The sequence below is a fragment of the Lytechinus variegatus genome, chromosome 11, assembly GCF_018143015.1.
Source record: "Lytechinus variegatus isolate NC3 chromosome 11, Lvar_3.0, whole genome shotgun sequence".
NCBI lineage: Eukaryota > Metazoa > Echinodermata > Echinoidea > Temnopleuroida > Toxopneustidae > Lytechinus > Lytechinus variegatus.
Window position 1 is genome coordinate 655,350 of NC_054750.1, and position 25,609 is coordinate 680,958.

Below are 25,609 nucleotides of genomic sequence, written 5' to 3' on the forward strand. Positions count from 1 at the left end.
ATCCTTTTTAAACAGTAATTTCATTATTTCCAGTAATTTACATTATTGTTTAATAAACACTTTTTAGAATCATTTTTAAAGTTAATTTCATTGGAAAGGAATGGGCAAATACGTTTACTACTTCATGTAGGATTATGACATCATTTGCATCTGGGGTTCATTCATTATAGTTATGAATATTTTGGCGCAAATCAAAATTTACATTACTGCAAAGAATACCACCTGATCATCCAAGCTTAAGTGTTCAAACTATTGCATCGATTGAACATATTCTTAATCGAAGCAGATGGACCATAACAAAGAAATATTTGCCCCAAACTTACTGCAGGATTACGGAAAATAATAAACTCAATATATAATGCCCCCGGGGTGCGGGGGGCTAACACATGACAAAAAAATTGTTTTTAAGCTAAAATCATAAAAAATTCAGAAATTCCGTCTTTATCGGGACTGTCACTGCTTTGGTTCAAAAAGGTCAACATAAGGAGTCAACGTGCCGTCAATAAAATCGAGAACCTTGAAAGTAGCATTACTGGAAATTTCGTCAGGAAGGACAGCCCCCTCCCCCACCAAAAAAGTGAAAGTTCACTCACATTTTCTGGAAACACTTGCATAAAAATACTTGCTTACTTAACCCTAAAAGAGCCGGGTTATTTGGACCAATCTCACAGCCGAGGGATGGGGGATTCCCATCCCCCCCCTCGAGATCTCGGCCGTCGATCGCACGAACGCCGCGAAAATTTGCAGAGGTAGTGTGCGATAAAATCTACAAGGCTGTATGATTAATTTTCTGCAAAAACAAGATTTTTATCTAATGAATTAATTATGCTAATTTATGCATAAAATAAAACATTTGCTGTAAGTTATTATGGACCCAAAATTGCCATTTTTTATTCACAGGCTCTTTGTAGGATTGTGATCAAATATACATTAAAAAAATGGTATCGCAATTGTTTTTCTTATGTATTTTATTGTTTGTTTTAATTTCTTATGTATTTCTTAGTTGTTTCTTACTTTGTTGCAGAGTTAATTCTGATCATGAACAAGACAAAAGAAATTAATTTTAATCAGTAAAAGTAAAAATAATGATACATTTATGAATTTTGGTTTAATACACAATTTACATTGGATTTGTACATGAATTCACGTTTTTTAGCAGTTTTTGGTCTGACATGCACTTACATAATGTTGCGTAATTGCGTAATTTTTTTGCTTACCCGGGCATATCAAATTTGGTCTCAAAAGTTGCGCGAGACCTTAAAGTAAAAAGTCAGCGAGTGGCGCGGTCAAAAAATTCGCACGGCGGATTAATCGAGAAAAATGTTGAGGGGCGGATTCCGACCCCGGGCCTTTTAGGGTTAAAAAATTCATCGCCGTTTCCGGCGGAAGCACGTCCCAGACACTAATTATACATAAATAGATAACGATCAAAATGCAGGCGGGAGGGCGTCTCTCCTGGCACCTAGCGACGCACATTTACAAGCTATGGCAGAAACCTCTCCCCAAGTTCATTTTTCTAACGGGATTTGGGGGCAGAATCAGGAAATTTGCAAAGAAATTTCCGGCCTGAAAGAGTAAACTTCACCAGTGTGAACGGTCTCGTGTATGTTTGTGCGTTTTAATGAAATAAAACTATGGCCCCTAATAATGCATCCTGCCCATTTCTGCTGTCATATTTACGCATTGTGAATGTTCCATGAACCCTATCGCATGACGTAAAAGATGTTTACCATTATTATGAAAAGTAAAGCACTAAGACCATCATTTTATATATAACAACAATGATTTTGCTGTTATTTAGCACCTCTACTATCACATTTTGCACACACACGCACACATTGATTTGCTAGCTACATGGTCCAACATTCATATGTAATATGCCAAGTGTATGGAGCTGTACTAAAAGGCTAAATTCCTTGTCCATCGAATGCACCGAATTTGCATCCGATACAGACAGATCATCAAAGTAATGGTAAGGAACATCTGTCTTGTTGTTGCTATACCGGAAGGAGAAAGGCCAAAACCCGTAGAGTTGTACCTCGTCGCAGAGTTGCAGAGCAGTTGTAACTAAATAAAAGCCTGAAGCAAAAAACATGAGCAGCATTTATTCATATTCATATCACATTTCATTTTTATAACGAATGTAAATGAGAGCTCCTGTGATTCTTCATGGGGTGCTCGATGCAAAAATGATTTAAAGTAGGTACATTACACAAGATAACAGATGAAATTTCATGGATATGTAAATTGAGGGAGCCGAAGATGTCACGTGACTCACGTCCATTATCCACTTTTATTATAAGACAAGTTCACTCCAACAGAAAGTTTATCTCAATAAAACTTAAAAGAGAAAAATCCAACAAGCCTAACACTGAAAATTTTATCAAAATCGGAGGTAAAATACGAAAGTTATGACCATTTTAAGGTAAAAAAATAAAGAATGTTTATGAGTGCAATGGACAGAATACTTCATGGAGCAAAAGATGAAATGGCCGAGTTGAATGGATCATAATCCATTAATAATAATAATAACAACGCGTTAATAATAATAACAACGCGCCTCGGAATAGAATATTTCTAGATAGATGGCGCTATATAAATGCCTATTATTATCATAATTATTATTCTCTCACCGAATGAAGTATCCTGTCCATTGCACAAGTGAAAAAAAATCATTAGTTGGTTTATATGACACCTAAAAATTGTTTTTTATATGAAATTTATATTTTCTCCTCATTGTCTAGTGAACAACGATTAATTATTCACCGAACATGTGTAATTACCATTGTTAAGTTAAGTTTACCCCTATTGTCAAATGTGTAAAAAATGAAATATTGTTTAATTCAAGCAATAAAAGACACAACAAATAGTGAGGGACGTCATTGACTGTCTCATTTGCACGTCACTGAGTTGTGCATATCACTGTTTTGTGAAAAATAAGCGAAACTTTAAAATAACATGACTTTCTTATTTTACATCCGATTTTGATGAAATTTTTTAACGTTATGCTTGTTTCATTTTTCTCTATTTATTCAAATTAATATGCCTGTCGTGGACTTGACCTTAAAAATTGTAGGCCTAAACATTTCATACATACACATTTTCCGCGTATAACGAACTATTAAATGTTGCAGCATTGGACACCCTGTATGAATAGTCATCTGATGTACGTTATTAAAGCAGAACATTTGAATAATTATTGAAACCATTATATTACATTAGACTGCATATAGTTTGAAGATGAATATACCCAAATACCCAAGCGCGGTTTTTTTTTTGGGGGGTGAGCTTTGGGGACTGAAGCCCCCCCCCCTCCCAAAAAATAATAATGAATAAATAAATAAATAAATAAATAAATAATAATATTAATAACAATATATAAAATATTAAAAAAATAAAATCGGTCGCTCCAAGCTCCATCGCAAATATTAGGCCTAGTATATAGCAAATCAATCATTTCACTGATCCCTGTAAAACGATAGAATGCCTAACACCCCCCTCCTTAAATTGGCTCCTGACTTCACCCAATACGAATGCTAATGCCTTTAAATTCAATTTTCCTAATCTTGGTCAAAAGCACAAACTCTCTCTCCTTCCATCTTTCCTTTCATCTTTTATTAAGATAGAGAGGGGAGGGGAGGAGAAAGAGAGAGAGTTAGAGCAAAGAAATATCAACTCTCTTTCTTCTTCACTCTCTCTTCCTCTCGGGCCGATTGCACGAAAGGGTCTTTGCAAGGACCGTCTTTCGTGTCGCCCATCTTTTATGATGCGCCATGTAAAACGCATTTTAAATAAATCATCTGCAAACATATTTCATTCGTCCGTTGAATTAAACAAAATATTTGTTTATAAAATGATGTGATATATCATGAAATCGTGTAAAATTTGATTTAAAAGCAAACTAACGAATCTTATTCTTTATCATAAATTTCAGAAACACCCCGCCTATAGCGTATCATAAAGATGGGCGACACGAAAGACGGTCCTTGGAAAGACCCTTCCGTGCAATCGGCCCCTCTATCTACCATACCTGTTGATAGTCTTTGATTAAGTTCCCTCTCTCCCCAGAAGTCAATAACAGATTTCTGGTGTGCTGGGTTTCCGCATACCATCTTAGGTTTGGGTTTATTGAACTTGGCAATAGCTCTGAAAGCTACGGAGAGAAATCCAGAGAAGCCATAACAAGGAACCCATAAACAACCCTCATACTGCGAGAGAGCTTCCTGGTATTTCTTTAGGCTTTGTGCATTTTTCAGGCTTTGGAAACTGTGAGAATGGACAGAACAAACGAGAGATATAATTGTAATCATTAAGAATGGTGAAAACAAGTACTATTCATTCATCAGTTAGATCATTGGTTTTATTCAGTGAGTTGGTATAGTTGTAAATAAGCTATAGGTAGTAAGCAGTTAGAAGGTGGTGAAACAAAGAGGTTGGGAGGAGGAGGTGCTATTTAAAACATGTTAATTTTTGTTATTATGGTAAATTGCCAATTCGTCTACTGCCAACTCGTCCACTCACCACATGGTCTACTTTTATTTAGTCTAATGCCATTCCGTCCATCAACATTTCGTTTTACAACCATTTACCCCATTAACCATTTGGTCCAATCATCACTTCGTCTAATCACCATTTCGTCTCAAAACCAGTTGGTCTAATATCCATTTCATTTTCATTCATTTTGCACAAGTACACCATGTGGTGAGTTGACGAACTGATGGTAGACCGAATGATAGTAGACGAGTTGGCAATTGGACGAATTGGCTGGCATTAGACGAACTGGAAATAAAACGTTAACATTATAACCATTTTTATTATCATTTTATTATGCAATTTACATTTGACTAATAGCATTGCAACATTTTAGTGATTATATGATGTTGTTATTGTTGCAGTGTTGACTGTGAAGATTAATAAAACACTCAAATATCATGATTTTAAAATAAAATGAAATATTTGTAGAACGACGAACAGATAAGACAAGGGGAGAAGAATGGGGGTAAACTTCATAAAAGAAATGATTAGCCAACTTACATAATCACAGGACTACTGTTACAAAATTTAACTATATAGGATTCAATGTTAAATAAACAGCTGACATATAGCGTCTTGAGATGTTTATTGGGTTGAATATTATTGTTCTTTCCTTACTTTCGAAAAATCATGCTAGGGTTCATTGTAGTAAAATTACTCTTGCTTCCAGCATCTTCCTTGAAAGGGGCTAGAGGGGCCAGGTTGCACCTAAAAGACACAAACACAAAAACAAGGTTGATTACTCTCAGGCTTATGGCATTAATAAAAAAACGTGAATAAATAGCCAACCTTTTAATATGATAACATACATACAAACATGCATACACCCGTACATATATACACACATACAATGTACATGTATACACCAAACCATTTATATAGCGCTTTTTTTTAATCAAAAATGCTTAATGTGATTTGTAAACAATTTTTTTGCATAACTTTTATGGGTTTTACGTATTTAAGATCACATGCTCGATCTGTAATGAAAAACATACGTCAGAAAAAAATGGGACCAGTGGGATTCGAACCTGCCATCTACTGCTTGCTTGGTTATTGCACATCGAAGCGGGAGTTCTTTTGAAGTTTTGAACTGAAAATGGGACATTCCATTCACCTATTTAATCATGAAAAGTATGGGTTTTTGCTACCGAAATGATGCGAGCGCGAAGCGCGAGCTGAAAGTTTTTATATTCCAATCTGAAAAGGGGACATTTTAAGTACGATTTTAAATAAAGAACGAGTTGTGTATAAATCTCGCTTGCTCATTTCTGTGTAAACTTACAATTTCATTTTATATTTTGCACATGCGGAATTATTGGGGGGGGGGGGCAAAACAATATGTTTGCCCCCCCCCAAAAAAAAAAAAAACATATATATATATTTTTTTTTTCGTTGGTGGAGCGATCGCCCCCCCCCCTCCCCAGGATCGACGCCTCTGATAGCTGACCTTTCATTGGAGTTAACTTTATGAATTTGTAAACGGAAGGGTCTTTTATAAAATTGTATATAATCATAGAACATCTGGCCCCCTAAAGTAACCAACACTATCCAAATTTGCAAGGCAGTGTTGGTTGCACAACAGATGGCCATTCTGAAGTCAGGTTTAAAGTTGAGGTTTAAGTATATGAAGCCAAAAGTATCAACATTTTTATGAAGTTGTATGTTGTTTGCTTTGCTCTTTCCTGATTCATCGATGGTGAAGACAACCATCTTTTTATGCTTCCTAGACAACTATGAATGATTTAAGAGCTAAATGAACTGAAATATGATATCTGTACCGTTAGTGATTTATGTAACAATCGGCTATTCATACTTAAACCACAACTTTAAACCTGAGTTTAAGTTAAACCCGACTCCAGAATATGGACCATGGAGTCTATGAACACATCCGAACTTTTGACAAAATCGGTCAGTACAAATGGTTTGTGATTCGATCGAATCAAGAGCTGAGCTTATATGATGTCTGAAATACAATACTTACCTGAACACGTAGTCGTGTTTATCGATCTGTTGACCACAGTGACTGTTCAGCATTGAACCGCTGTTTCCGATAACTGCACACGAAGAATATCTGCCTACCTGTGGGGCTAGCGGATCGCTCTGAAATTTCGTTTGAGTCATTTCAAATGCATGGATAAGAGAAGAGAGAAAACGAGATGTAATTATGAAGTATGATATATCGAAGCTTTAAAGTGCCGTTTACCTGACGAACGTTGTATAATTATTTGAAGTGTTAAGTCGCATTAATCATGTTAATACTCTTATGTCGTCTTGTACTAAAAGTATACATTTCGACATGATGACGACATGTTCTCAATGTGCAAAAACCCATATATGCGATTGAAAAAAAAATCGCATGAATATTTTATGTGTGTCAACAAAGTGTTAATACTTAATGATCAAATTTAGAAAATGAACTCACCTTGGGAAGGTACTTGTTGTAAACATCTCGTGTCATTTTTTTCTCCTTTCCTTGAAACACGAACTTCACAACTTGTCCAATTTTAACATTCTTTTGATGCAGAATAATTTTCGATTTGTCTTCAAGTTCCGAGCGATAATTTGCGAGCTCTTGTCTATAGGAAGAGATTAAAAAGACGGATGATTATCTTAGGAATGTTTATAGGACTGTTCGGTCTTCACTTTGACAGGGCTCAGTAGCCTTTTGATGAAGAACTGAACCCAATAAAAATGAAGAAGAAGAAGAAATAAAAAAAGAAGAAGGTTCACAACATAGACCATACACTTAGCTTAGGGGACGCGCTTTTACGAAAATAGCGTGATAGCGCGCTGAGACGTGTGGGCGAACGCCATTATTAATTGTATTTCATTGCAGAGATATAAATTACCCCTCTTACATGTGTAAGTCAATGAGTGGTATGGCAAACTTAAAGGACAAGTCCACCCCAACAAAAACTTGATTTGAATAGAAAGAGAAAAATTCAACAAGCATAACACTGAAAATTTCATCAAAATCGGATGTAAAATAAAAAAGTTATGGCATTTTAAAGTTTCGCTTATTTTCTACAAAATAGTTATATAAACGAGCCAGTTACATCCAAATGAGAGAGTTGATGACATCACTCACTCACTATTTATTTTGTATTTTATTATATGAAATATGAAATATATTTATTTTCTCGTCATTGTCATGTGAAATTAAGTTTCATTTCTCCCTGAACACGTGGAATTCCATTATTTTATCATTTTGTGCTTCAAGCAAGGAGGTCCTAATCGTCAAATTCGTAAAAATTGAAATATTGTATAATTCAAACAATAAAAAACAAAAGAAATAGTGAGTAAGTGACATCATCGACTCTCTCATTTGGATGTAACTGGCTCGTTCGTATAACTATTTTGTTGAAAATAAGCGAAACTTTGAAATGCCATAATTTTCTTATTTTACATCCGATTTTGATGAAATCTTCAGCATTGTGCTTGTCTGATTTTTCTCTATTGATTCAAATCAACATTTCTCTGAGGTGGACTTGACCTTTAACAATCAGGTGAGCAATGTCCACCGAAGCTCGTTTTTTGGGGGGGATTGCTTGTCTTGTCTTCCAATTGTCTTGAAGATGAAACATTGTAAGAGTATAACTGACGTAATAATAGCATGGTATATAGTCAAATATAACGTTGAATATGATGAGTCATTTCATTTAATGACGGCATATATTGTACACACCCTTTGGTCCTAAAATCACTGCTCATATTCATATCAGTAGTGAAACTGATGAAGATGGTTAACGCAAACCAATGTCAGATTCATCTTGTATTTCAATTTCGAGGTTGCCAAGGCTACCTGTATATATCGAGATAAACATAATTCTAATATAATTATCGCCAATGGCGATAATTAGATTTTTTGTATTTCATTCTTACTGCTTTGCATAGGTTCATTCCTATTTTCAAAAATTGAGGGGTACAAAGGTTATTTCATCAGTCCAGGAATATTTTCATCATTGTCTTCAATATTTTTTTTTTTTCATTTCACAGAATCGTTAGTGGAAGGAACATGAGAACCAACATTAAACCAGTAACACCACATACGGGTAGCAATAGTGGTTCCTAGAACGGCCATTTTAAATGATATTGTGTAATGACCAACCTTCAATCTGTGCAGATAGCTAATTACCATCCCCTGTTCAATTCTTTTTTGGTTAAATGCAATTTAAAAGATCAAAAATAAGAAATAAAACATTTAACAAGTGCACAACTAGTTACCAATAATGTATATAACAGTTCCATTTATTTGAATTTGAAAGCATGAAGAGCATTGCACATTAAATGCCTTGCTCACGGACATACGTGCCGCGGTCGGGGATCGATCCCCGGACTTTCCATGTCATAGCCAGGCGCACCGCGGCACCTCCACATTTAAAAGATTTAGAATTTTAGACATTGGATCAGGGCCTTGACTTGGAAAGCCCATGCCTTAAATACTACAAATTAACAGATGGATTCGGAGGCGCTTAGTTTTCTTACCGACATACTAAAAACAGTAATACCTCTAAATTTGTACAAAGCAAACATTTATATAGAATAAAGATACCACGAAGACATGCAAAACTTAACATTTCCTGATTATTCAGCTACACACTTTTCTCAAAGGATACGACTGAACACTTTCTGAGAGTGCTGAATCGTAAAAATATTAATTTCATGCAGGATTAGTGAAGACGTGGGCCGTTGCTTGGATACAAAGAAAGCCATCAACTAAAGCCCCCATATCCAGCCTTGTGACGCCATAATAAAATATATAAAAACGTGTGTTAAGAAGAAAAATTTAATCCGTACGCATTTTAGACATCGGCAAAGCCAGGAATTCATGAATACGAGATGGCACCTTTGACGTTGAAACTTCTTTAGAATTCAAATTAAGCGATGGGTGCCACCGTGGACCTACTCGTCAGAGTAGTACGTCAATGACAAAACAAATGGCATATCTAACTTTTAGGCAAGGAAAATTTTGTCTCGTTTACGTGACTTGATAACTCCGTTTACTTCTTTCTATCCATCTGCGTCTCAGAATAATTTACTAAATTTAGATACATGAAGATGGTGCGTTGCAACTGAGATGTTTATAATAATACTCGTCAAACTTTGAGATAACATTTTATGATCACTGCTTTATTATTATATATATATACATATACATGTATATATATATTATAAATTGATTGATACATCCTTCAGACCATGACATTTTTAGAAACTAGAATCTATCGTGTCGCAAATTTATTGCTCGCATTCGACGTAAATATAAACGCGTCGACGAGGTATTGGTGCACTGCAGAATGACAGTCCCGTGAAAAGGGGTCCTTTCAAAGCACCTTGCCAATCAGAGGTCTCAGATTGAGTTTCTACACACCTTAGAATGGCTGTCCTGGTTGAATTGGCTTTCCATTGTTGACGTAGTAAGTTCTCGAAAAGAAAAAGCTGCTGATCCCGTTCTTCTTGAAAGTTCCATAAAAGACCCGTCAGAGAATTATTCATACTAGCAAAGAGAGAGAGAGAGAACACATATTTTTACAGGCCAAGTACATTAAAACAAGAAGTTGGTTTGAATCAACAGAAAGAAAATAAAACCCATTACAAGGAGATTGAAAACTGATAATGGTTGTAATAAGAAAGTTATGACATGAGTGAAATGTGTATCACATGTGAACTGGTGACAGTGATCTGACGCAAATCAGGTTCAGACAGATGGGAATACACAGAAACTCAAAGGTTAAATACTTTTTTTTCAGTGGTCGCTAGGGGAGCATAAAAGTAGTTTTAAAGTAGATTCAAGTTTTCAGTAGTTGTGAAAGTAAAAACCTTAAAAGGATGGTCGGGGCTGAAAATATTAATATCTAAATAAATAGAGTATAATTCACAGAGCAAATGCTGAACATTTCACAAAATCGGATAAAAAATAACAAAGTTATTGAATTTTAAAGTTGATCAATATTTTGTGAAAACAGTTGTATGCACATCGTCATGAATATTCATTAGGTGGGCTGATGATGTCACATCTCCACTTTACCTATTCTTATGTTATTACATGAAATCATAATTGTTTCATTTTTCATACATGTGTAAATGATGTGTCCCCATTATGATGAAATAAGCTGAGGCAATAAAAAACTAATGCACTAAATCAGTTGTCAATCCAATTATTTTAGTTCTTGCTAGATGAAAAACTGAAAAAAAACACCCTAATTTCAAATGATATGATACAAAAGAACAAATGGGGATATGCGCCATCAGCCCACCTAATGAATATTCATAAAGACATGGCTAGAACTGTTTCAACGGAATAATGCAAATCTTTTAAATTCATTAACTTCGTTATTTGTTATCCTATTTTCATCAAATTTTCCGCATTTTACTTTGTGAAGTTGACTGTATTTGTTGAGATATAAATACCTCCAGTCCGGACCATCCCTTTAACAAACTGTATCGGCCGCACAGAAACGCTGTTAGCGTAACATTTCACTAACACTGCGCTAACAAAGGGCCCTGTTACAACCGGTAATCTCGCTGCGATGGCTATAATGCATTATTTACATCTGAGACCAACGCTTGATATCACAATCTTTATAGCATTAGCCATTAACAAATCAGCTCCTTACCACATAGAATTACCGCGCAGAATGCAGAGAAAGTTGTTGTTAGAGGATTAAAGTTAGGCAAAATCTATAATTTGTGCGTAGTCATGGTAGTGATCTAGATTTAACTTAAATTTAGTTTTGATTATTTGCACATCCAAGTTTAAAATCTTGTCTAGGAAAGGGTAAAGGAATGTAATTCATTATCATAGAGGCCTACAAAATTGATTTATTATTACATTCTAAACATGAAATGGCAGCAGGTAGTAAATATATATTTACTAATCTAATCTAAAAACTATCGAATAAGCTTTAAAAAGATTTTTTTAATTGCCTATCATGATATTACGATGGAGATTCTGTACAAAAAAAATGCAATCCCACTTTTCAACAGTTTCTTTTGTTTAAAAATGCTTTTCACAGACTTCACTCATCATGCTCATGATAGAGTATTTGCTAATGATGGCTATCATGCGATAAATTTCATCAGCTATTGTTCTTCTTTCTTATGTAGGGTCTATTCATAAAATAAATAAATGATTTATCTTGGAAGAAAAAAATCTTTGAAATGGATCATAAATCTTGGCACCAATCAACATTCCCCGCTATACCTATTCCTAAAGGGGTACTCCAGGCTGCAGAAAATAATACGGTTTGAACGATAAAGTGAGACAAACAAAACACTGACTAATTGATAAAAATTGGAAATGAGTACAAAAAATATGGTATCATAAAATTTTGCATTAGGCCCTATTTAGGTGAAATTTCTATTCATGTCTCCAGGAATATGCAATGAGGGTCTGTTGTATCATTCAAAATTAGGTTTATTTAATTTTTGTCCACACAAAATATTGATTCAAAGATAACTTTGTTACTCAGGCGACATACATACATTAGAGACAATAACGAGTTCATTTCAATAAAATCAGAAAAGGGGAAAGAGCTAGAGGATATGGCATTATCGTTCCATTTATTGCATATTCATGGCCAAATGCTGCTCAGTAATATCAGTTGCAAAATACAGTGTTAAATGTTTAATATTCAAGAATTTTGTTACTTTTTATCATATTTTGATGAAATTTTCAGCAATTTGCTTATCTAATTTTACTGAATTTATTCATATATTGTTGGGAACAAAATATCCCTTTAATTTGGTCGAGGTATATTTTAAATTACTTGGTATAAGAAAGGGAGACAAGTTTTAAAGAGAGAAATTATTCACTAACATCATCACTATTGGTGCCCTTGGCACTGTTAGTGATTTGTCTTGACATTAGCGCCACTGTTAGCTTCTGCTAAGCCTTTTATTGTTAGATCATTAGGAATTCGGCTTAGCTTCTGAGTTTATCGATACCGGTAGGCCTACTTTTAGTGATCTGTTAGTGAAAACAATTCGTCTATAGCGGTGGTCGCCCGTGAAAGGTGTGACTGGCATGGACTGGCCCTAATGTTAGCGTTCTGTTACGCTAACAACGCTTCTGTGCGGTATCCACTGTTCTTTAACATTGCCTCGTTGCCGTGAGAAACCATTATGTGCAGATACATTCGACCTCTGAAGATAAATAGTATTTTCAAATATTGACTAAATGAATACTGCCTCGTCAGTAGTCGAATTAGAATGATTCTGATGTGTTTTGGTTCGACTACATGAAGCATGTTGAGTAATCAATATCCAACCTACCGTCTGTTTAAAGTTAAAGGTAAAACAATAAAATCACAAATATCGTGGGGCGAAGTTGCTTCAATGCCATGATACCAGGTATGATTTTATACATAACGTCATATTCAAGCAGCTCCCATTTGTATCATGTAATATAACTTAAATAGAATGCGATTAAAAATGAAAATAATCAGGGCATTAATACATGATTAAGCACATTACTCCATACATCATAACAAAATATCATATCAGTCATCATATACCATGTAGATGGTAATATTTTGAATGTATGCAACTACTTCTAAGGCTGTTTGAATGGCATATAAATGTTAAAAATTAGCAAAGTCAAAAATCTGTTATATTCTTTAATGGATTTTCGAGAAAACCTTCTAAATTAACATTGTGTTTCTGTTCTAATTGAACCCATCTTGATGTCGTAGAAAACACCCAATTTCTAACCGTTGTTCAGCGATCAGCCATGGTAATACTTACATGGTTTTCCCCTTTTTCGGAACAAGGCGATGACTCTCTATTGTATTTTTCTCTGTTGTCTGGTTGTTCGCTGTTGTCTGGTTATTTTTTGAGGTGATATTCTGTCCATTCAATTGTACGGCATCAGACGATGGAGGTAGGTCGGCATGAAGGCATGAACTGTATTTGACAAAACATAACAAGTCGGAATAGTTAACCTTTTTTGCAAATCCCTGCCCTCCCCCCCACCCTGGCCGCCTATCCCTGATCTGCCTAATGTTCATTTCAATTCTGAATTACTTTATCTGTTCACGATTCTTTACAATGAATGCAATCATTGGACATTATACAACTCCCAAGAATGCTCTGTAATCTGATTGTTCAAAGTCGGACCACATGATATTCAGCAATTGCACTATTGCATCAAAATCGCACTATCCTGCACTCTGACGTCATACCAAATGTACTATCCTGCACTCTGACGTCAGAGTGCAGGATAGTGCGAGGTCTGGAATTATCTAGAATTTAGATAAAATATAGCATTTGGGGCAACTCAGTAACATGGGGGTTGTATAAAACAACCAATACACGCATTCTTGGACCTAAATAATGAACTCTGTGCTCGACTTGCGGACCTCGGTGCCGTATATCCATTGGCTCTTCTCGCACATCGTTCATTATTTCGTCCTGCATGCACGCGCTTATTACGTGCATTATTTGTATATTAAATCCCTGCCAACTTTATATTTTTTATCAATGACCAAAGGCATGGCTGGACACAGAATGTTCGTTCCGGGGGCAGACGCGTTAAAAGAAAATTAAGAAGTTTGAAAGCGAGGGAGCCAAACAAATTCAATTATGCAAAAAGAGCCAATAATGGCACTCATCATTTTACATTGGATACAATATCTCTTTTTTTTTCAGGTTTGGCAATAAGGAAACTTCACCAAAGTATAAGCATTGGTAAATCCGATGTGTTCAGGGAAGAATGGAACGTTTGTTTCGTATCATTAATGTAAATATTTTATATTTTCTTATGACAAGATAAAAAAAAAAAATTGAGATTGGGTTACGTCATTGGTTGTCTCATTTGCATATCGACCAAGATGAGCATGATGCCGATCCACAGCATTTGTGAGGTGCCATATTTCTGTTAAAACATTCATAGGCGCTGGCTCATCCAATTAAGCTAATTATTACACATCTGCTGAAAAAAGACCAATAGCGATATTAAGAAAAAAATCAAAGTGTCTTTATTATAATTATTATTTTACAGCCGAACTCGATCAAGTTTGAGTTTTAGCTTATTTCAATTTCTTTTTATTAATTGATAAGCTTCTTTTTTTGGGGGGGGGGTCAGTGTACTTACCAATTTATCTGCACTCCGTTCCCATCCATTGCTATGCTGTGGTGTTTTTCTCTTAGCAAGAGGTTTGCCGATGTACTAGATGAATTCCACAGGTATGTAGGCGATCTAAATGATGTCATCTGTGACGTCATCAGGCCGAAACACACAGAGGTAGCCAGGGCAAGAAGGAAACAGAAAACTTTTTTTCTGGTACATTTAATACTGAGAGCATCATACATCGTGCGTTGCAAGAACTGAATCGAACAAGAACAAAATATGATCAGACATGTTTTCATTAAGCATTGAGCATGCTATACTTCTGTACTACTCGACACATTACGCTATTGGTCACGGGGAATCCCATGATATAAGGACATCAAATCTATATTGTTTACATATTTGAATTGATTTGATTTGAAAGGGTTGTCATTGCAAGCGTACAAACACCAATACAAATGCACTACCCCTCAAGTTCATTCCTTCCCGAGTCATTTATTGAACCCTTGTCTTACTCTTGTAATGGAACGCTTATTTTCTAATCAGCATGCCACCAAATAGAAATCCGATTATATTTCTCACTGGAACGATTCTCCTTAAAGCTTGGTCCCACTGCACTTACGGATGCAGAGAGGATGTAAAACTGAAAAGAATCTTGCCATCCGTTGGAAAGCGTTATGTATCCGCTGTGTACTCTTTGCATATACGTGTTTCATACGGACTATATCCATCGAGCATCCGTCCACTGTGATTTCATTATTCGCCCATTTTGTCCATTGTCTGGAGCGGATGAAAATGGATGGAGCCACCCTGAAATTTTGCTTGTCCGCTGTATCCGTCATGAATACGTTTTGTGTCCGTCGGCCAGTGTGACCAGGCCTCAACATACGGATTGGGCTTCATTCTCATCAATGAGAAATACCCACGCCAATATACCGACGGCATTCTGTTAGAAAAATATAAAAGTCATTAACATATGTCGCCACCATGACAACGCAGTAAGTCTGTTCGACACACTCGGAAAATATTACCTATATAGTTCGCCTTCAACCAATCGAAGAGCCCACGCCACGTTTACTTTACAATTACTGCAAGGTACTGTCCAAAATGTGCAGGCAAGTCACGTTTTAATCCCGTCAGGTAAAGGTACACTGTCCACACATTAATATAAGATATTATAATTCATAAATTTCTTATTCTTTATGGTTTATGGTGACTAAAAGAAAATCTTCTATCAGAAGCGGGTGTGAATTAATTTGTTGATATACTAAAGGTTCGATAAAACCATTTTTATTTTGTTTATATAAAACGAAGGTTCATTTACATTTTTAATTTACGATGAAAAAGATCCATATTTTATTGTTCGAATAAAAAATCTGAATATATTGAAATATTCCGAAAAATTCGTTTCGCCCAACTGATCGCTGACCCGGAAAACACTGTGTCGCGTCAGATCGATGGATACTAAATAATGAACGCCATACAGGGTAGCAGCAACTCCTATTATGTTGGTCTAACGCGGTCGGGGTTTGAACCCCTGACCGCCCAGTTGTGATACAGACCGTCTACCAACAAAGCTAACACGCCGGTAATCCACACACGGGAAGCTGCTCGCATAATTCAAAAATAGCCCAGTGCCATTCATGACAAAACTGTTGAACTCGGAATAAATACCTATGTACAAGATCATAGGGCCCATATAATGTCTTTTAATTTGTGATGTTTATTTTAGATATGTATTCCGGAATAATGTATTCAGATATGACATGTACTTGATTTATCTTTTGTTTTTGTTTCAACTGTTTATATTATTTCTATTCTATCTGATAATTATTTAAAGACACACACATACACTTCAAATCTGAACACCTTCATATTATGTCTCCCTACCCTTCCTTCATAAATTTGTTAATTATATTTCTGTTTTTCATCATACGCTTTAAATCTAATATTCCGAATCTTATTCCAGCAATGCCGTGCCCCCATCTGTTTAATATCCGTACTAATGATTTGGTTTTATCCATCCTATGTAAATTTTAGTATCCACTTTTGTTTGTATAGTGTGTGTGTATGTGTCTGGATGCGGGGTGAGTGTGAGGGTGAGCGCATGCTTGGGTATGAATGTTTAATGATTGTGTCCTTGTGAATATTTTTTTCTTTTAAATTATTCTTTTTGATAATCAATATTCCTTTAAGTAATATGCAATGTACACTTTTATTGTAAATTCATGGCGCAATTTAGTTTTAAAAACTACCATGCCTGTATGTATTTTATATGTGATTTTGTATTAATAAAACCATTTATCTATCTATCTATAATGTGACGTCACAAATGATAAAAAACATATAATAACTTTTCAAATCTTAGATGGATTTCCCTGAACCATTCCCAATTATATTTTTTTAATAATTATTTTACAACAAACTTTTTGTAAAGTTTAACTTCCTCTTTAGAGTACATAATGCGATTGTTCAGATAATCACACTTGAAGTTTGTGCATATATACGCACTGATAAACTCCTGTTATTCTTATTCTAGGTTTGTTTTCTGATAAATGTTTGATGATAAATCATTAATTGTGTTGATGCTGCTATATGTTCTAGATCACATTGCACTTTGCTATATTCTGTATCATGGTACACCGGACTTTTCAGCATGAATGCCTCGATGCTCGCAAAAGGTAAGAACTTATAAAAGTTAGGCTTATCATAGACCTATCACAAATAGGTCAATGGGCTTATGTATATAGATCTATCAAGATCAAAACCATGTATACCTTACACGTTATGCCTCGCATAGCTGCAGTCCATCTATCTATCATGTCTTAGTACTGGTTTAACTTGAGTAGGTTGATACCATACCAGGGCCCCGTCTCACATTGTGATTGATCCGATCAATCGCAACTCTGGAAAGCCAGAGCCAACATATGAAATGCATGTTTGTTCCAAAAAGAATTTGATTTGAATGCATATTCATATGTTCATTTATTTTTTGACAATCAGGGACCTGTTGAGAAAGAGTTGCAATCAATCGCAACTATAAAAATCTCGCGCAACTTTATTTTCAACCAATCAACAGCGCGCATTTGGGACTTGCGATTGATTTTTTGACTTGCGTTTAAACGCAACTCTTTCTGCCACGGGCCCCAGGTGTGTTCTCCTTTGTTTAAAAAGTAAATTGCAAATTTCATGTAGAAAAAATTAAGACACTGATGGATCTCCATAGAGTTACGATTGACTGGATCAATCGTAACTCTTTCTAAGACGAGGTGCAGGACAGCAGACGGTACCTGGCGTCAGAAGCGCCCACGGGGTCCGTCCCTGATATTTAGCCAGGAAAGAAAGATGGACTGGGTCCATGCTTTCTCAAAGCTAAACCTTTTAAAATGTGAAATGATTAACCACTTATTAATACTCAGTGTCCTGAAGTATTTGACCACAATGATATTCATTCCTTGGGAAAGACGGGGTTCGATGTCCTTTACTTGCATTATCTTTTCTGTGGTTACTTAATGAGAAAAAAATATATTTGAACAACATGAATAATGAGCTTGCAAAGTTGAAAATTAATAATATGAATCTAAACGTCAAGTCCATCCCAGAAAAATGTTGATTTGAATAAAAAGAGAATAATCAAACTAGCAAATGCTGAAAATTTCATTAAATCGGGTGTTATATAAGAAAGCTATGACATTTTATAGTATCGCTTATTTTTCACAAAACAGTTAAATGCAAAACTCAGTGACACGCAAATGAGAAAGTCGATGGTGTTCCTTACTCACTATCACCTTATACTGACTATTGATTTTGCTTTTTATTGCTTGAATAATACAACATTGAATTTCTACAGATGAGGACCAACATGACTGAACAAAATATAATGCTAATTCGACATGTTCATGGAGGAATTAATATATGTGTCACTTGACAATTAGGAGGATACTATAATGTTTCACATGTCATACAATAGAATACAAAAGAAATAGTGAGTGGATAACGTCACCAGTCTTCTCGTTTGCATACAGATCAGGATGTGCATATGACTATTTTGTTAATTTAAAGGAAAGGTTCACCTTGAGGGAAATTTTATTGTAAAAATATCAGAAAAAATAATAAAAAATAATGGCGAAAGATAATGGCTAAAGATTAAGAAAGCCTTTTGGAATTTTAAGTTTTGGATTTGTAACGTCATAGACGAGCGGCCGCCCCGTATGTTAATATGTAATACAAAATGCACGACTTTCATTCTTTAAATGGTACCAGATGGCTTATATTTGTTTTCTATTCATGATATGGTGTGAAAATGATTTATCTATTGATATACAAAAAATACAGTAAAACCATTTTCAATTTTCTGCGAAAATTACATTTCATCTATTTTTTCATAATTCGATATGTAGGAATGCTGCTCGCATATGACGTCACAAATCAAATAATTAAAATTCTAGCATTAATAACTTATTAATTCCTTGATTCATTTTTCTCAAACCTTCGGCATTATATTTCATTAATTTTCTGCCATTTTAAAAATACACTTTTTGTCAGGGTGAACTTCCCCTTAAAGGGAAACTTTAAAATGTTATCTTTCTCTTGTTATTCAAATTAACTTTTGGTTGGGTTGAACTTGTCCTTTAATAAAAACACATGGTGTGCATTGTGTGCGCATGTAACATGATATTTGTGATTGAGAGACTGATCAAACCGGGGATCAAACATTGTGACTAGATATAAAAGATAGAACGAGAAAAATGGAGAGCGCACATGAGTAGAAAAACCAAGTAAATGGATGAATGAAATGAATGAATGAATAAATAAATAAATAAATAAATAAATAAATGAATAAACAAATAAATAAATAAATAAAATATTCAATAGCACGCCAATTACTTTATCTAAATTCAAAACGCATATCATAGCGAGTATTTATTTGGCCCATCATCATGATCAAAGAATGAAAATGCTGCCTATAATGGTAAAATAACGGTCAGAAAACTAGTGCCAAGGGTGTCACAACAAGCCGGAAAATTTTATGAAAACACCAAAAGCTAAATGCTATGAAAAATTATATAAAAGAGGAACAGATTATTTATTTATTATTTATTCATTTATTTATTTGTCGTTTTATTTTAACAGGGTAGCCCTTTCAGTTACAAGAACTGCTCGATCAAGGGGCCCTGTATCAACAGGAATTAAAAACATGACAAAACAATATCACAAACGGAGAGAAAGGGATAACGTATTCCATATAAATTGATGGGGAAAACAGGCGTCACATAAATTGAGACAAACTGAACTATAGACAAAGACGCCCAACAATACGATCATTATGAACACTTTTCACTTGACATGTTTGATATCGTTTGGTCAGTGGCGTAGCAGGCGGGGGGGGGGGGGCAGGGAGGCAAGCTGTCCCCCTGACGAATTTCACCGGTAAAATACATGAAAGAAAGAAAGAAAAAAAGAAAGAAAGAAAGAAAGAAAGATAGAAAGAAAGAAAGAAAGAAAGAAAAAAGAATAAAGAGGAAAGGGAAAATGGAAAAGGAAAGGGAATTGGAAAAAAGGAAAGAAAGAAAGAACATAAATAGGGAAATTGAAAGTTAAGAGGGAAAAGAAAGGAAAAAAATAAATATGAGGAAGTACAAAATATCCTAAAATACTAATATATTAATTAGCATGATTACCAAGAGAGGGGTATTAAGACTCAATGGCACGGGCAAGAATGGCAGGGAAATGGGGGGGGGGGAGGCAAAGAGAAACGGGAAATAAAGGTAGAGCCAAAAGCTAAATTGGAAAATCAGAATATGAAGAAAAGGGAAAAGAAAAAAGAGAAGTACTTGATAAAGATGGGTTGTGTCTATTAAGAGCTTAATATTTTATGCAATAATGGTCGCAATCAGGACAAAAGTCCTTAACCAAGGGGTAGCCAAGGGCAAGTTATATGCCCCATATAATGTCCTATCCTAAGTAAAGCGTTTCGCTTGCAAGATTTACCGTAAAAGCATCTTAATGTTTACTTTGACCAAATGTCCAAAGCTACAATCATTTAAGTAGAATTTGATATCAAAATCATTTTAAAAAGCTCGCATCGCTCGCTGGCGAAATTTACAAACTTTTGCAAAATATATCGTTTATTATCCGCAACTGCGTTCAATTGAATGTGGTGTGTGTACCCGCGATTTGATAAACACGATAAAACAGTGGCCATCTGCAATGTTTAAAAATAACACTAGGTTCTGGGGGCTCCCCCCCCCCCAGACTAGGAGCGGCACCAAGGCGAGAAGCATGGGGGCATTTGCCCCCAGTGAGTCGGCCTGACCCCCGAAATTTTGAGAAAAAAATAAAAACAATGTATAGTAAATGTTGTCATAAGCATCCCACTAAAGCTTCAAAGTGCTCAAAAACAGCCTTTCTCATCTATTCGCTGTTAGCTCCCAACATTTTTTTTTTTTCAGGTCATTATATAAAATTAAAAATGTCGCTTGCACTACTCGCTCGCAGTAACTATTGACTGAGATACCTGTAAGTAAATTCACTTTACACATGGGGCTTAAAATTCCGACGTTCAAGTCATGCTTCTCGCGATTAGCATGATTAGAGTTTTCATTATTTGTTTTAAAGCGAGATACACACCCTACGTATTCATAATTTTCTTGAATATAATTTTTTCAGATCGCCCTACGCGCTCGCATCTATTATTTATGAATTAGGTAGCCATCAAGTTCATGATTACAAAAAGTGCGTATAATGTCCAGTCATCATCCCAGGATATCAACAATTTTAAGCTCGCCCTTCGGGCTCGCATTATTTATATGGTAAGATATCATCTTCATGACCCAATGCAAACAGCTAGTCCTAAATAGGTCCCTTTTCCTTTTTAGGGTCTACATAAAAAATATAGCTCGAGATTCTTGCTCGGTTTTAAGAAATAGGCAAAATATTTGTGTATTCCCTCCCCCGCCCCTAATATTATTTTGCCTCTCCCGAGTTAAAAATCCTGGTGCCGCACTTGCCCCAGACCCGAACTGCAAGGCACTGGCCCCCAAAATTTCTTACAACCGAGAAAAAAAAAAGATGAAAGGAAAGGAAAGAAAGGTTAAGGTACAATGTTATTTTCTAAATATCATGTCAAAATCAATCTCAAAGTTAAATTCTCATGAAAAGGTGTTTTTTTTCTCGCTGGCTTCGTTCGCTCGGGATTTATGTGGAGCAAATTTGCGCTGTGCGCACCATGCTGTGTCCACTCTTTTATTCATGCATTGAGCTTCGCCCTAAGGTCGTGCCACAATTATAAAAGAGCCTGTTCATACCATGATATGGCCAGGAAATTTTTGGCTATTGCCCCTCCTCCGGCCACCGACCCCTGTTACGCCCCTGCGTTTGACTAAGGGTGTGTCATTTTCGATAGCATGATAATAGTATTTGTAGGGAAATGTACTTGTCAACGTGCATGTGTGTATTATCAGATTAAAAAATACATTCTCTCAGACAGGGAATAACAATGTTTGATCATAATAATCAATTACTCAATAATTATCAGTCCTAAGGATACGGAGCAACGATTGGGCATCCCCAAGGGATTTACAGTAGCCTTTTATCAGCCTTTGTAAATTTGTTTTGTTATTTATTCTTTTTTTTTCTTGCTACGCTAGCAGAAGTCGGGATGGTTTAAGGCACTTGTTAACTGCAATCATTTTGCTGTTTGGAATCTACATGTAGATCTATGGTATGCCAATGAAGTAAACAGCACACACTTAAAAAGTCTATTAAAATATAAGTTCTTATCCCGAAAAAAAATAGTTTCCGTACAGTTCAATTCATTTATCATTTTTTGTATTCACCTGAACGCTCAGAACTTGAATTTGGGGCATATTCACGTGTACGCCCTCTATTGGTGGAAAGTAAAATTGCAAGAAAATTGTTATTTTTCTATCTCTATTTTTTATTCAGAAAACAATAATTTAAAGAATTTAATTTACTTTACAGCCAAGATATAGGATAAATACCTGTAATGGAAACTGACAGTGTCAAAAATCAAGCATTCCTCCACAATATCAAGAGAAAATAAGCCAAACATTGCCAACCTTATTTCACCACATAGGGAGTAGTGACAAAGAACAAGATTATATCATAACCTTGTTCATTGAATGAGTGGTTTAAGGCACCATCACTCTTTTATCTAGGAACTACAATCCTGAAATTCATCATGCAGCAAGGTGCCCAAAGAAGGTTATACCGCACATGCAGTATATTACCTGGCACGCTATCCTGTTAAAACTCTGTCACAGCCCCCAAATAGCTACAGAATTATACAAAATATTTAAGGAATGTGGACATTCTTATATCATCCTAATAAACACACAAAAAAGATGTTCATAGAAATGAGAAATGAAAAGTTTCCCTCCTCCCCCCAAAAAGATTCAAAACTCAATGACAGACAGGTGCGTTATATGCACACGAATGCAATGGGAATATCAAAACTTCTTGAATTTCGAATAGCAAATGCATATAGGCTCTACATCCCCGGTTGCCACATTTGCAATGAGTTTGTAGTAAAATATACTGACTCTTATGAGTGTGCCTTGTGTAATGCCTACAATCATTATACATTGATTATTATGTGCATACGAACGACGGGGGACGTCTGGATTGACTTGACCTGAATTCCCGGGGGGGGGCCACTTACATTGACGAGTGAATACCATGCGCGACCAAAAAACACGTAAAAAGGATGTCTTTTTCACGATAGGGCACGTTACGTACGTAACGTGATAAGGGTGTCAAAAACACAAAAATAATGAAAAAGGGTATCTATTTCGCTAGGAAAATTACGTGTTTAGGGCCATGTTTGCGGGGTTGATAAAACAAATCAAAATGTTTTATGAAGGATGTCCTTTTTGTCCCTACACTTCGTGTTTAGAGTCCGATTTGCGCGGGGTGTAGAAGCTGGGGTCGTACTAAACCAAATGAGGTAAAGCCGAAGACCGAAGGACCCGTAACAATAAAACATTCCTGTACTTGTTTAGGGGTTCATTTCAGGGAATATTTAATTGCCATGAGTATCGTTTTGTTTCCAATAATTGTCAAGGGTAGGGTTTCACACGCCAATACTTGTTAAGGGGCGCATTTTCAGAATATGGAAATTACGTGTTTAGGGTGCTTTTCGAGACCCCATGGTCGCGCATGGTATCCACTCGTCAATGGAAGTGGCCCCCCGGGCCTGAATTTGTAGCCAGTTCACCTGGTGCGATACTCTTTGACGAAAAGTGCACTGGTTTTAACGTGCATAATTATGTTGTGACTCTCCTCTACACGGGACCAACATTTGCCTCCTTTCCGATGGACGGAGTGTTTTTTAACTGCATTCACACCTGCACTGAATACAGTGGTGAAGCATGCTAACACACAACGCTATAGCATCAGATTTTTTGTTAGGCACGTTTCGGCATGAGCGGGTCTCGAACCCCTCACGTTGAGATCTACAATCTTATTCAAACGTGCGCTCTAACCGACTGAGCTTCGCTGCCTCCCGAATATTCCTTCTAATACACTCATGGCTATACATTATACAATTATGATGATGACTTTGGATAAAAAAACACGCGTCTAAATATATATTTTCAGGACAAATCTGCAGACTTGTGTTATTAAAGGACAAGTCCATCCCAACAAAAACTTATTAAAGAGAAAAATTCAACAAGCATAACACTGAAAAATTCATCAAAATCGGATGTAAAATAAGAGAGATATGACATTTCAAAGTTTCGCTTCATTTCACAAAACAGTTATAAGCACATCTCGGTCGGTATGCAAATGAGGAAACAGATGACATCACTCACTCACTATTTCTTTTGAATTTTATGTTATGAAATATTTTGATTTTCTTTGTCACATTGTCATGTCCCTGAACACGTGGAATTCCATTATTTTAACATTTCGTGCTTCGGGCAAGGAGGTCCTATTCATCAAATTCCTAAAAATTGAAATATTTCTTTTTTATTTTACATCCGATTTTGATGAAATTTTCAGCATTGTGCTTGTCTGATTTTTCTCTATTGATTCAAATCAACATTTTTCTGAGGTAGACATGACCTTTAATCTGCACACACACGCATTCATCAGCTCAAAGAAACCTACTAAGTAACCATGGTAACGTCTGGACTGACCTGTATGCCTAACGTCATCATCTGAAAGACGAGATCGGGGTTCGAACCTCTGCGCAGCATCAATGTTAAACTGTCACAAATACAGGCACATGCCAGAACGCCCTTTGAATGGTTGACCGGAATATAATGATACTGTGTCCGAGATGATAATGGGAAACATATACCGTGCAATGTGTATACACATCGGCGGATCCAGGGGGGGTGCGCAGGGTGCGCGCGCCCCCCCCCCCCCTAATATTTGAGCGGCGCCGAAGGCGCCGCTCAAAATAAAGAAAATAAAAAAAAAGTTAAAGAAAGAAAAGGCGCCGCTTGAAAAATTAAAAATAAAGGAAAGAAAGGGAAAAGGCGCTGCTTAAAAAAAATTATACACTGATATAACATTAGCAACAGTAAAGGAAAGACTATCCCCAGCAAAGCGTAATCATATCATCTTCCTTATTTTTTTCTTTTAACTACCCTTTTCCCAACAACTTCGCCGGTAGCAGTGCGCTGCCTGCATATAACTGGCGCCAATCAAGAATAATCAGCGCCACCTTAATCTAAATCGGCGCCGGACAAGAATAATCAGCGCTATTTAGTTATAAATCGGCGCCAGTCAAGAAAAATCGGCACTGCCAGAGTCTTAACCGGCGCCGATCAAGGATAATTAGCGCCACCTAAATCTAAATCGACGCTGGACAAGAACAATCGGCGTCATCTGGTTATAAATCGGCGCCGGTAAAGAAAAATCGGCGCTGCCTGAGTTCTTAACCGGCGCCGATCAAGGATAATCAGCGCCACCTATATCTAAATCGGGGCTGGTCAAGAATAATCAGCACCACCTGGTTAAAAATCGGCGCCAGTC

The 25,609-nt window shown here is 36.1% G+C and overlaps 1 protein-coding gene across 1 annotated transcript; it reads right to left on the reverse strand.

Moving 5' to 3' along the window:
- Window positions 1-1,126: 1,126 nt before the first annotated feature.
- Window positions 1,127-24,887, reverse strand: LOC121423848 (CMP-N-acetylneuraminate-poly-alpha-2,8-sialyltransferase-like). The gene is made up of 9 exons (XM_041619353.1): window positions 24,766-24,887; window positions 14,627-14,859; window positions 13,279-13,437; window positions 9,905-10,030; window positions 6,956-7,109; window positions 6,515-6,633; window positions 5,152-5,241; window positions 4,031-4,266; window positions 1,127-2,079 (listed from the first exon to the last, which is right to left on the reverse strand). The coding sequence occupies exons 1-9, from the start codon at window positions 24,823-24,825 to the stop codon at window positions 1,847-1,849; spliced, it is 1,410 nt and encodes a 469-aa protein (XP_041475287.1). The 5' UTR covers window positions 24,826-24,887; the 3' UTR covers window positions 1,127-1,846.
- Between the last annotated feature and the right edge of the window lie 722 nt (window positions 24,888-25,609).